The sequence below is a fragment of the Vulpes lagopus genome, chromosome 3 (assembly GCF_018345385.1).
Source record: "Vulpes lagopus strain Blue_001 chromosome 3, ASM1834538v1, whole genome shotgun sequence".
Taxonomy (NCBI): Eukaryota; Metazoa; Chordata; class Mammalia; order Carnivora; family Canidae; genus Vulpes; species Vulpes lagopus.
The window spans coordinates 17,322,949-17,337,318 of NC_054826.1; the positions used below are offsets into that span (position 1 = coordinate 17,322,949).

The following is a 14,370-nucleotide window of genomic DNA, read 5'->3' on the forward strand; positions in this document are numbered from 1 at the left end:
TATTTTCCTTACCAGTAATGAATTCAAAGGATCATAACTTCCAGTGAGCCTTCTCCTAAATAGTTTTTCATTCAGGTTAATGTCAAGTCTTTGTATGCTGTATCTCTGTTTTACTTCTGCTATTGTCCTGCTGGTTTATCTCATAGATAGGGAGATATTATTCAATGCCTGCAAATATGTGTTGTTCCTGAAAAAGCTTTATGAGATTTGGATCTTTGTGAACTAAAAACAATAACCACCTGGCTTCAATCTGCTGTCCAGAGGGACATATTGTGTGTATAAAAGCATGAAACACTGAGATCTAAATCTGCTTCAGTGGTAAGCAGAACTGAGTTATGCGGGTTTAGCATTCCAAGATGCCAGCCTCACATGGCAATGGAGCTGGGGAAGCCTAACTTTGTGGTTGCTAGGTTGTCAGGAAAAGGGAGGAGCAGTGTCAGGAAGGAACATCTTTTTCAATTTTAAAGAGTATCACACATATAATAAGTGATGGAATAGAACTTAACCTCAGGGACACAACCTTGTGGTTTAGAGGAAAATGTCCTACAAATTACAGGTACCTGTCAAGATGATACTTAGTGTAGTAAATAGTCATCAAAGTACCAGCAGGATTTTTCCAATTTTTATCTGGCTTCTTAAATTGATTACCATGCCTTTCTTTTTCAGAGTGTAGTCCGCTGCCTGTGGCATCCAAAGCTGAACCAAATCATGGTAGGAACTGGAAATGGATTGGCTAAAGTCTATTATGACCCCAACAAGAGCCAGAGGTATTTCATAAGTATTGCCTGTTTTAGATGGATGACAACAACTGGGGGAAGGGCTTCTCTTCCCACCCTGCTTTTATTTATTTCCCCCTTTGATGGAGATCCACTCTTTTAGAAAACGCAGCTGGCACAGAGTAAAGCCTCAAACTCCTGGTATTGTACTTTTAAGAGGATTTGGATATTGCCCTTGATCCATACAGAATTCAAAGTGAAAGTTTCCTGGGGATTTGCAGTTCTTTAGCTGAGATGTTGAGTGCAAAGGGGAAAAAAGTCTTGCCCACTTTGCATACCACCCTGGACATGGCATTAGCAGTGATACATGTAAGGGATTAACAAAGTAGAAGACTAACAACAGGAAATGGAAATAGCTGGTCTGTTTTGTTCCCTTTCTGTTTGGGCTTTTATCAGGTAGTGGCTTGGATTTTTGGAGTGCTTCTCTGCCAGCAGAAGGGGATAGCACAACTTATTTCCTTTCCGACCCCATGCCCACCCCAAATGCTAGACTTTAACATACCAATTTGTTTCAAAAATCTGAAAATTAAAAAAAAAAAAAAAAAAATCTGAAAATTTCACTGGAGACTCAATCAGTTCCTCAATTATTTTCATTTTCTCTGGGCACAAAGGTGAACATTTGTCACCACCCCAAAAAAGGATAGTTTTGTTTCTCTTTTTAGATACAGTACTTGACTAGCTCTTCCTTTAGAGTAAACCTTGGTTAGCTAATATTAAAATTCACATGCTAAATTCATTAGGACCCACCCCCCCCCCCCCCCACCCCCCCCACCCCCCCACCCCCCCGCCAAAACCTATTTTGAGGTCCCACATCCTTTTTGAGGAAAGGAAACTCATCCTCTCAATGAATATTCATTGCTATAATTTGGATATGAATAGAAGCAGACAGTGCTGTTTTCCCTTGGAACTTTGTGGACTAATGTTTTAATCCTTGCCCTATAAAATAAAATTTTTGCTGTTTAAGAACAAATAGGATTTTGTTTGTTTTTTAATAAAGAAATTGAAAATGCAATTAGAATGAGAGAGTGTTTCATTTGAGAAAACGATGAGTCGCATTTGATAGCACCCATTTGGAAGCTACTATGTTTGGAATCTTTAAGAAATTTTTGTATTTGTATTTGCTCCTCCTGAGAGGGATAGCTAATTATTGCTAAGGAGAAGTGAAATGTTATAATCAAACTTTTGGTTAATCCCACACATTCTTGGGCAGTTGCCCCGTGGCAGCACTGCCAAGCCGACTTAGTTCCAGACACTTGTACTCTTATATTTGAGATGTGGACAAATGCCAGTTGGGGTGTAGACCACCCAAGTTGCTTTCATCTGAGACATAAACTAAAATTTGAACCCTGTGACCTTCAGGGTAAAAAGGTTGGTTAATTTTGTTTGTATCTTTCTGAGATCTTAAATTTTAAGCTATTTCTATAAATTTCTCAAACTAATGTTCTGTTGCCCGTTACCTCTCCAATCCTTTTACTCAGTAGTAACCACTGACTGACAGACTTACTTTCCATAAATTTAATCCCTTATCACCAAGGCCCCATCTGTTGCTATCCCTTAGAAAGTCAAGGACTTGGCAAGATGGTGTGCACAGAGTGTGTTCCTGAAAGTATCTAATGTTTTTGACATGACTTTCTGTTTATAAGACCAAGTAAAGAAAATACTGTGCTTTTATGTGCCCCAGGGGAGCAAAATTATGTGTGGTTAAAACCCAGCGGAAGGCGAAACAAGCTGAGACTCTAACCCAGGACTACATCATCACCCGTAAGTTGTTAGCATGATCTCTCCATCATCTCTCTCCCTTCTACTATAGTGTGGTGTTGATCTCATGGCTTTAGAGACAGAAAAAGTCTTCAGAGTACAGGCGTATATTACACAATACCATGTAGACAGGACTGTGAGTCATGTAACAGCCAATCGCTTTAGCTTCTGTAACTCATCACAGAGACAGGGTAATTTCATGTAACTTTCAACCCAAAAGGGAAAAGCCTATTTGAGCTTAATGCATTACTCCATAGCAGCCTTTTAAAGAATAACAATCTGTTCTAAGAATAAACAAGAAAGAGTGCTGGTCTTGGAATCAGGAGACCTGGATTTGTCCAGTTCTACCAATGACTTGCAGCGTGATGTTGAACAACTGAACTTTATCAAGAGAGTGAGGAGACTAGGTGAAGGGTTTCCTTCAGTTCCCTCCAAGACTCTGTGACAGTAGTTCCAAAGACATTTGGACATAAAATGAACTACCTGGGGTACCAGAAATCTTACCAGAATAAGCAGCTTCTCTCAGGTTTGTCACACAACCTTGTTTTAACCTGGCAGATTTGTGTTTCCCAGAGCCAGAGCCTCAGACCTGTCACAGGTAGAAGCTAAGAAGGACATCTTGGATGCAGTAGCAGTTGTGATGAGCAGATACCCTGTGGACTTTAGCGCCCCAGGGGGCGCTATACTGCTGGGATTTTGTCCCTGGTGGTGGGTCTCCTGTAAGACCTAGTCCCTTGGAGCTTATGATCAGTAAGGAGATCCCATGACACTTTTTGCAAGAGCAGAAGTGTTAAAAGTCAGTGTCACAACCAGTCTAGCTCATGTAATTACATGCGGCCTACTTAAATTCCTCCAGTCGTTTGAAGTGAAAAGCTATTTTTCCCCCTCCTAAAAATACTGTTGTGTCGTGTTGCCCAATAGAATGACGGGTGGCTGTGTTTCACAGCTCCCCTGACTCAAGGCAGGCAGGTTTTACTGGTGAGTGAGATGGTCCTAGCCCAGCTGGTGCTCGGGGATGGAGGATACTGGAAGAGTTTCTGAGGTATTTTAGATGTTTCTGTCATTCATATTATAAATTCCTTTTGAACCCCTATTAATCCATTACCTTCTTTACCCCACTCCCCTGGAAAAAAAGTTTTATCTTTTAAAGGAGATTTTACTCAGCATGTAAGGATCCAAAGAAATTATTCTGATACATTTTTTTGGTAAAGAAAAGATTATTATTTAATTTTTTTCCTCAAAAACCCTCTCGCTTTCCTGTGGAACATCACTATTTCCCTTTTACATTCATATATTCTTTTAAATTATAAAATTTATTTCTGACATTGAGTGAACAACTAATAGCAATTGGACAAGTACTACTTTTATTCTTATTCTTTTGTCCCCTGTATAGAAGTAGGGAAAAGTCTCCATCAAGTCACTGTGCCAGGAGATTCAGGCACCCCTGTGCACTCAGGGCAACCTTTATCCCAGTTTCAGTGGGATAAGTGTTCCTCCCTTCCGGTTACTCAGTGTTGTCAACTCCTCCTGAGAGGTGGTCACATTTCAGAAACGTGTGAAGTGATTCCAGTGTTTGTGAGGCGTCCGAGGAGACTTCAGGGCTGACAGGCAAGCTGTTGGCATCATTCACATTTCGGTCCTGTAAGAAAAAATAAGGAGCAGTCCCATTAAATGTTTCATTTCAAAACCACAGAAATTAAGTTTAACTGCTACCCATGGTTTGGGAGATGGGGAACCTCACCAATGTTTCCGTGACACTATTTGACAGTATTTCCTGAGTGCCATTAGTTGCCAGGAGAGGTGAACAATGAAGTCTGGTCTCAAACAAAATTGGCTAATTGGTTACAGTAAGACTGTCTTTTATTATTAGATGAAGGCTGTCATTATGACTTCCATTTCATCTTCAAGTTAGTCATGCTTCAGCTATGTTTTTGGATGGAAGGGTTATTATTATAATAAAATTTTTCAAATGTGACTTCTCGTAGCTCATGCCTTGCCTATGTTCCGTGAGCCCCGCCAGCGGAGTACAAGGAAACAGCTGGAGAAGGACAGACTGGATCCCCTGAAGTCTCATAAACCTGAACCTCCTGTAGCAGGCCCAGGTGACTGTGATCTAGCTTGTGACCTGCAAAGGGGGTGGAGGGGCAGGGTGGGGTCACTGATAGAGAATTGGGAAGATCTTTTGCTCCTGGATGCTGCTTTGTCTTTGAGAGATTTTGCCACATAGTGGTTTTCAAACATTTGCTTTTTAGCATTGGAACTTTTTGCTTAAGGATGCAGAATCCTGGTGCATAAAACTGATAAAAATGGAGCTGCTGTGCATAGAGAGAAAGCCTGGAGTCCTTTCTGCTCGGTCTCTAACTTGAGCCCTTTTAGGTGACCTTGATGGAACTCTAGGGCTCCTGGAACTCATATTAAAACCACTGCTCTCGGGATCCCTGGGTGGCGCAGCGGTTTGGCGCTTGCCTTTGGCTCAGGGCGCGATCCTGGAGACCCGGGATCGAGTCCCACGTCGGGCTCCCGGTGCATGGAGCCTGCTTCTCCCTCTGCCTGTGTCTCTGCCTCTCTCTCTCTCTGTGACTCTCGTAAATAAATAAAAATTTAAAAAAAAAAATAAATAAAACCACTGCTCTCAATATTAGCTTCATATACAACATTTGGGTACTTTAACCAGAATCCAATCTGGATTAGGTTTCACATAAGGGAAAAGTGGCCATCATTTAATTCTGTGTTGATAAAATGGAGCTGCCCATTCCCCTAGAGGATGATTTACAGTCCTTAGAGTTTTTAAGAAAGTAGGTACCACCTCCTCCCAAAAGAAGACAGGAAGGAAGGAAGGAACGAACGAAGAAATGAAGGAAGAAAGAAACGAAGGAAGGAAGGACCAGAAGAAAGCGAGGCAGTGTTGACTATTATATAACACATAGGTTTACTAGATCCCATTTTACTAGTTATTACTTGTGTGGTTTCCGTTTTCCTAGGCTCCTAAGCCTGTAGCTTTTGACTTGTTTATTCATCCTGAACCTGAGCCTACATCTATTTGGCCTGCTGCTTCAGCCTTGAAAACATTTCACATATCTATCTTAACTTTTTTTTTTTTCATTTTCTCTGCCATCATTCTAATCAAAGTTCCTAAATAATATTCTTACCTAGATTATTGAAAAGCCCTTCTAACTAGGCACCTTATCTCAAGTTGCTCTCTTTCCTTCCCAGCCTGCTTCCATCCATCTTCTATACAGCTTTTATCTCCAGCTCCTCTGGCTTATAAGCTCCCCACTGTCCATTTGAATTTCCAGAGAATCGTTCTCTGCAGTCTGACTCTAACCCACTTTTGAGCATTCCATCTCACTTCTCTCCTACTCTGATCTTCTGATGTGACTGTCAGTTCACTCCTGCCCATAAATGCCCATTGAATTGTCCTCTTTCTGTATTTTTGTTCTGAAACCATTCTGCTCATTCTGAAAATGACCTCTGCCTGCAAAGCTTTCCCAAATTGGATCCATCTCTCCTTAAAGACCTCCCCAACCACCTCAGCCTGAAAAGCTCTCTCCTTCCTCTAAGAACTATAATAGTTAGTGGCCACACAAATTGTTTCACAATTAATTATTTCCTACCTTATTTAGTTTCCTCTTATCTTGATTTATAGAATTAATCTTACAGCACAGTTTGGCTCTTCACATGTGTGTGTTTTAAATCTTCCTAAAAAGTCATTCATTTTTGAGTATTAGGCACCAGGCTAGCTGCGGGGATCCATCACGGAGCGAACCCCTGCCCTTACAAAGCTTTCTGTCTACTAGAGCGGTTCCAGTACTGTAAAATAATGTGAATCAGGGTATTCAACTCATTTGTTTTTTTCTTCTACAAGGTACTTGGAAGATGGCAATCCCTAAGATATGTTTAAAGCTAAGATAGACATTTAACAAATACAGGTTAATTTTTTTTTTTTAAGATTTATTTGAGAGAGAGAGAGAGAGAGAGAGCAAGCACTTCATCCCAGGACCCTGAGGTCATGACCTGAACCAAAATCAAGACTCAGCTGTTTAACCAACTAAGCCACCAGGTGCCCTAATATTGGTTATTTTTATTAACTGAATTTCAAATTATAATGCCTAAGGAATCTTTTCAAGGCTTATACGTGGCAAAGTATTTGTAATTCCTCCTTGCATTGGTACCACTATGTAGATTAAACAGCTAAAAAAAAAAAAATAAATAAAAAATAAATAAATAAACAGCTAAGACATAAAAAACCCATCTCTTTCTATTTAAAAATGTTATAGGGAAGTTAAGGTTTGATGATTTCCTACTTCAGTTGTGATGATTGTAAAGGAAACCTGAAGAGATGATACTGAAGTTACTCCTGAGATTTGTGTGCTTCAAGCCAAGGTCTGAATAAGCTCCAGAGTGCTCAAACCCTTGATTCCATAGGGAATGATAAAAATCCAGTAAACTTGAAGCTCTGGCCTCACTCTGTTACTCATTTAACCTGCCACCTTGGAAGCCAGCACTGAGGGATTCTCAACCTTTTCATATAAGTATAGTACATAAAAGGAATACTTATATATTATTGTGCTCATTCTAGTTCTGATTTTTTTTTCCCCTTTGAAACAGGTCGTGGGGGCCGGGTTGGAACCCATGGAGGCACACTGTCATCATACATTGTGAAGAACATTGCTTTGGACAAAACTGATGACAGTAATCCCCGAGAAGCCATTCTGCGGCATGCTAAAGCAGCTGAAGACAACCCATATTGGGTTTCTCCAGCATATTCTAAGTAAGAAAACAGCCTTTTAAAAATAGAAAAAAATTATTATGTTTAGTGAATTAGAAATAATGTAACAATGGCTGCTTTGAGATTCTAACTCCCCATTTCTTGTTTTATTCTTGAGACAAGTACTCATAGTCATAGGACTCTACAATGGTAAATTTTTAAAGTAGGTCAATTCCATCAGTTATGGCCTATTGTAAGCCCATTATGTAAAGCCCATTCTTCTCTGATTAAAAAAGGAAAAACACAACCCTGTGTTATCTTAGTTGAAGAGGGTTAAAAGCAGATAAAAGGGAGCAGTTTGTAGGTCTGTCATTAAGGCATGCTTTTTATTTGCAGAGCTGTGTTTGGAAGTAACATGTACATAGGCAAAGTAGAGCCTGCCTGCTCAGATTCCCTCAAATAGCTCAGTGTGGATGAACATATAATGGTTCCTAAAGCCTCTAAACCAAGAACATTTACACTAGAGAAAGGTAGTGTAAAATTGTTGGATTCTTAAGTTTTCATTTTAAACCAATTTTAGACTTACAGAAAAATTGCAAAACAGTACAGAGTTCATGTACACTCTTCATCTAACTTCCCCTAAGGTTAACACCATACATAACCACAGTACAATTATTTAGCAAGCCCAGGAATTTAACACTGCTACAATATTGTTGATGAAGCTACAGACCTTAATTGAATTTCCCCAGTTTATCCTTTCTCTGTTCCAGGTTCCTGTCCAGGATCACACTTTACATTTAGTCGTTGCTTCTCCTTAGTCTCATCCAGTCCTAACAGTTTCTCACACTTTCTTGTCTTTCATGACCTGACACTGTTCACTGAAGAACACTTTTCTGTTATTTTGTACACTTCTCTCAGTTTGGGCTTGTTTGATATTTCTCATGACTGGAACAAAACTATGCATTTTTGACAAGAAATACACAGAACTAATGCTGTCTCCTTTCTGGTGCATCACATCAAGGATGTCATGTCAATATGTCTTATTACTGGTGATGCTGACCTTGATCCTTGGTTAAGGTCATGTCTGCCAAGTTTCTCCACTGTAGAGTCACTGTCATTCCTTTTGAGTTAATAAATTATTTTGGGGTGGTATCTTTTATGACTATAAATTCTGTCCCTCCTCAAACTTCTAATCTTATTATCCATGGGTAGTTTGCCTGCTGCAGTTACTACTGTGATGTTTGCCTAATGGTGATTTTCTGTTTCCTTCTTCCACATTTATTAATTGGAATTCTACTGAAAGAATCGTTCCTTCTCCTAACTTTCCTTTTTTTTAAGTATTTTTTATATCAATATGTACTTTCAAATACTTTATTTATGGGTTAAAAATCCAGTATTATCATTATTTAGTTTTTTGCTCAAATTGTTCCAGCTTTGGCCAAGAAAATCTCCTTTGGAGTAACTCCTGTCCTCTTTCGACGAGTCCCTCTATTTTTTTGAGCACTTCCTTACATTCTGATACTACAAGATATGCTAGAGTCATCTTTGCTTTTCTTCCCCCGGTCCTGGAATCAACTACTTCTTTTTTTAGGTTCCTTTTGTTTGAGAACAATGTTTAAAAACCAAGACGCTGGTACTAGATGTGCTTATTGCTACTGAAGTGTCATTGCTTCTAGATCCTCCTAGGTCTTTTTAGCTGACAAAACTTGGAAAAATATATATATTCTTTTTCTGAAAGAGAAAGTAAACTTAGAAGTGTTCTTGAATCCAGAACTCTTGACCATGAAGTGAATACAAACAGGAAAGAATGGACTACACATAGACAGAACTACTATAGGAAAAGAAGTGAATCAGAACATTTCAAGTGGTGGAAATCTTCCCCTCCCTCACCCAAAAAACATAACTCAGAAAAAAATGAACACAACAACACTCAAAATGAAATAAAACATCCTCAAACCAATATTTGGAGATATGAAAAAAAGCAACAACTTTGAATCAGAAATATAAAACTAAGAACAGAAATGAACAAAAAAACAGAAACAAAATCAGAACATATATATATATATATGCTAACCTATGAAACACACACACGTACATGTATACACACGTACATGTATACACACGTACATGTATACACACACACACCTCTGCATTTATATTTTAAAAACTGAGTTTATACCGATGCCTTTGTTTTTTTTTTTTTGTTTTTTTTTTTTTTATACCGATGCCTTTGATTTCAATCCTATGCCTGTTTCATTTTACCTTTCTTCTTCCTGTGTTTTTAACTTCTTTCTCCAATAATGAAAAACCTAGTTCTCATTACTAACAGAATATTTACTTATTTGTTCAATTCTAGTATACGTATCGTTTCAGAATTGCTGATCCATACACCTGTGAGAAACATTTTCTCTAACCAGGATTTCCCTAACTGCATTCATGTAGTTTTCCCCCATCCTTTTAGCCTTACAGTATCCAGTCAAGAGGTTGTTTTTCATAGTTACTTGGAAAAGAGATTTTCTTTTCCACTCTTGTCAGAGTGGTTATGTAATTCATTTGAAATGCAGTTAGGACCATTTATTAGTATGCATTCCTTTTTTGGTTTCCCCCTATGTTCTGTTTATTTGGGAGGTGTGTGTAGGGTGTGCAAAGTATTAATCTAGTGTTAGGAGCCAGAGCCTTAAAAAAGACTTGCTTTTCCTCTCTGTTCCCTCATTCGCATACCCTGCTTCTCTCAGCCCCTTCCATGTTCTCCCTCATAGGCAGCCTATCTCTTTAGTTTCTGGTTCACTTTCCTGTAGGTTCTTGCACAAGAGAACAGATTTGTATTTTCTTCTACCCTCTCTTTTCTTACATGAAGGATAGTATAATATAAATGCCCTTCTAGGCCTTGCTTTTTTTTTTTTTTTTTTTTTTCACTTAGGATTATGTCCTGGAAATCATCTACATCGGTTCATAGAGCTCCCTCTCATTCTTTTTCACTGCTGCATAGTACTTCATTTATGGAAGTATCATCATTTATTCAGCCACTCTCTTGTGAGTGGATATTTAGGTTGTTCTGGTATTTTGCAGTTGCTGACATTGCTATAGTACATAAACTTATGCATATGTGTTTTTGTAAGAGGTGTATTCAAGTTTTTTCTTGATGTCTTCATATATTATTAAACTTTTCTCTTAAATTATGAAAGAGCTGGACCTTGATCACTTTTCAGAACATTAATATGCTGGAAAAAAATCAATTACGAACCAACTCAACATACATCTTATACCAGTATCAGTTCCTTGCCTGCTAATCATTATGAGCTCCTTTGCATAAAAGAAAAACACATTGTTTTAGCTTGGGTTTCTTAGAAGTAGATCCTGAGAAAAAGATTCATATAAAGGTGTTTATTAGAAAGCATCCATAGAGAAACCAATAGGAGAGTGGAGAAGTATTGAAGCCAAGTAAGGGCATATCAAGCAAAGTTTCAGAGATGGCCACTTCGGCTCATTCTGCAAGGTAACCCTGGAGACCCTGGTCACAGGCATGGTAACTGGAGTACTTATACTCCAGTTATCTATTGATCCTTGCTAATGGCTGGAGATAGGGTGGGGGGAGACATTCCCAGGTACTTCCAGTTTCCCAGGACTTTAGGAAACTGCCCTCTGACAAAGGGATAGGTCCTGCTGTTGTGAGTGAAAGCACCCCACACAAAAATACTAAAGAGAAAAAAAAATGCTAAAGAGATTTGTGGGCTTCTTGGGAGGAGCATTGCATCCTCTGCTGTACATGCTGTAGCAGAACAGACTTGACTATGTAATATCAGTGGTGGTTTTTCACAATGTATACTAATAACCAGATAGTACAGATGGAACATCTCTGAACAATTAGTTGGATAATACTACAACAGCTAAGAGGGTCATATCAAGGCTGGCCAGCTAAATAGTGTGCATTTAGCCTTTTTTTTGTATAGAATTTGTGTGTGTATAAGCTAATGGATGTCAACACATCATTGGCAGTCAGATAAGCTTATAGATTATGCCTCTGTTGACACTTCTGTTTTTGACGGAGTCATTATTTTCTAGTACTATTAGGGTTTTTTTTTTTTTATGCTCAAAGAAACTTATTTAGAAACATACAAAAAAAATAGCTGGGGAGAGAAGAATCAACAGAGCCATGTTTTAAAATTTGCTGAACATAGTGAACATCATTTGGAGAAAACTTTGGCACTATCTACTCAAATTTAAAATGCAAATACCCTTTGACTTGGCAATTCTGTGTCCAGAAGTTTTGCACATGTGGCAAATATGTATGTCCAAAGATACTAAGTTCAGCGTTATTTATGAAAGCAAAAGACTGAGAACAAATGTAAATATCCTTCAATGGGATATTGTTTTAGAAAAGTATATCATATCTATACAATTGAAGATAACAAGAAAGCATAAAGAATCAGCTAGATACATATGGATGGATATGTCCTAATCTCCAGTAAAACAACCAACCAACAAGCAAAAACAGAAACCAGCTTATAAAAACATGCTGTCTGCATACTTATGTTTTTAAACAGTGGATGTAACTACACACATATCTGATCATTTATACATGACTCCCTCTGGGAGGAAATACAAGAAATGTGGGCGGTAGGTATCTTTTAAGTAGGAGAACAAAGGAGCAGGAATGAGATGATGGGCAGGGTGCTGGGGTTGGGTGGAGGGGGTGAAATGAAAGGGGCTTTCCAAGTTCCATAGTCTGCCTGATAGCACTGCTGGATTTTTTTCACTATGTGCATGTATTTCTTAAAATCTCAGACATGAAAATTACATATGATATTAAAGATAGATCTTTCATCAAAAGATGAAAGAAGTTTTAGTTGTTAGAAGTTAAAACAATAGCCTGGAAATTCTAAGGCCAGCTTCCTGGCCTGGGTTCTAGCAAGGACCTACTATCCAGTAAGTTCTAAAAGTTATATTCTCATTGTCTCACTTTCTTCAATGGTAAATAAGGTCTTTGACACTTTCCCATAAATTATACATTGTTAATATCACCCAATAATCAGCAGTATCATTTCAGTATTTATGGAGATACCTCAGTAATTTACTTTGCATGTAAACGCACACAAATTTATTTGGAGCAGTTTGCTATCAAATGTATTTTAACATAAGCAGATTTAGGAATTTTTTTCTTCTTGGGTTTTGTTTTAGTTAAGAAAGCCTTCACATTCAAGATAATTCTTCAAATTCTCCCTTCTTTCCATTATTAATACTTTTTTTTTTTTTTTGAGTTAAATCTTTTATTCACCTGAAATTATTTTAGTGAAGGGAGTGAGAAGGGTATATTCATTTCCTGTGGCCACTGTAACCAATTACCTCAGACGTGGTGGCCTGTAAAACAGAAACAAATTCTCATAGTTCTGGAGGCCAGAAGTCTGTCATTGGAGGCACACTCTATACAGAGGCTCTAGGGGAAGCTCTGTTCCAGGCCTCTTCTAGCTTCTGGAGGTTGCCTGCTAGCTTGGCTCAGAGTCACATTATCCCAGTCTCTTCTCAGTGCTCACTTTGCCCTGTGCTTTGTGTTGGTCTCCTCTTCTCTCTTACAAGCATACTCATGATGTCATTTGGGGCCCACCAGGATAATCAGGATTATCGCCTCATCTTAAAATCCTTAGTCACATCTACAAAGACTTTTTTCCAAAAAGGTAATATTTACAGCTTCCAGGGATTTAAGGTGGATATTTCAGCCTACCACAGTAGAGCTCCAATTTAATTTTTTCCTGTTGGTTATCCAGTTCCTGTAACACTTTTTAATTGGATAATCTAGTTTTCCTTATTGAATCGAAATCACATCATTACACACTACACTTCCATATGAATTTTGGCCCATTTCTGGGCTTTCTCTTCTGCTCTATTATTTGGTCTATTCAAGTGGAAGTATCAGACTGTTTTCATTGTTGAAAGACTGCCTGTTCTCATTCTTCTTATTAAAATTTTTATATTTTTGTAGGTTTCCATGACTTTAAGCTATCAGAGTAACCACCTGCCCCCTCCCCAATTCTTGGTGATATTTGTATTGGAAGTGAGTTGATGTGCATATTAATTTAGACAGAGTTTTACAGTATTGGTTCTTTTAAACCAAGGGCAGGGTATGTCTTTCTATTCAATCACGTCTATCTCTCAGTAGTATTTTTAAGTTTTCTTTATATAGATCTTTCACATTCTCTTTTAATTTTGTTTCTAGTTATTTTATCTTTTTGTGTCATTGTAAATTGAATTTTCTGCTGAGTTTATAACTCTTGTGTATATGGAAATGCTCTGTGGCCACATATATATGTACTGCAATGTATATATTGGTATTTGTTTTATATACAGCTATTTATCTTGTTTTCCTATTGTTTTCAATACTTTTTCACTCAGTTTGCTTGTTGTTTCCAGGCATAAAATTATATCATATGCAAATAATGGTAATGGTAAGATTACCTCATTCTTAACAATTTTTTAAATTTATTTTTTTAATTAAATTTTTTTTATTTGAGTTTAGAGGACACAGAATGTTATATTACTTTCAGCTGTGCAACTTAGTGATTTGACAAGTTTATACATTATGCTCTGTTCACCACAAGTGTAGTTCCCATCTGTCCTGTTACAGTATCATTGACTATATCCCTTATGCTGTGCCTTTTATTCTGGCGATGTATTCAGTCCATAACTGGAAGCCTGTATCTCCCACTCCCTGTATCACCCATTTTCCCCAACTCCCCACCTCCTTCCCTGTGGCAACCATAGTTTGTTTTCTGTATTTACAGGTCTGATTCTGTTTTTTGTTTGTTCATTGTAGGATTTTTTTTGTTTTGGGGATTTTTTTAGATACCATTGGTGAGTGCAATCATACAGTATTTCTTTCTCTTACTAACTTAGGTCACTTAGCATAATACCATCCAGGGCCATCCATGTTGTCTCAAATGCTATGAGCTTATCCTTTTTTTGTTTTGTTTTGTTTTGTTTTGGCTTTGTAATACTTCACTGTGTGTGTATATATCTGACAACTTTCTTACTCATTTGTCTATTGATAGGCACTTAGGTTGCTTCACATCTTGACTATTGTAATTAATGCTGCAATAAATATAGGAGTGCATTTATAATTTCAAATTAGTGTTT

At 37.9% G+C, this 14,370-nt stretch overlaps 1 protein-coding gene across 1 annotated transcript in view; it reads left to right on the forward strand.

Annotated features, from left to right (window-relative positions):
- Window positions 1-14,370, forward strand: part of WDR70 (WD repeat domain 70) — a 308,191-nt gene that overhangs the window by 277,377 nt on the left and 16,444 nt on the right. Inside the window, exons 14-17 of the mRNA XM_041749114.1 lie at window positions 667-767; window positions 2,458-2,537; window positions 4,520-4,636; window positions 7,143-7,305. Of these exons, the coding sequence (XP_041605048.1) occupies window positions 667-767; window positions 2,458-2,537; window positions 4,520-4,636; window positions 7,143-7,305 (461 nt within the window). The remainder of the gene's footprint in view (window positions 1-666; window positions 768-2,457; window positions 2,538-4,519; window positions 4,637-7,142; window positions 7,306-14,370) is intronic.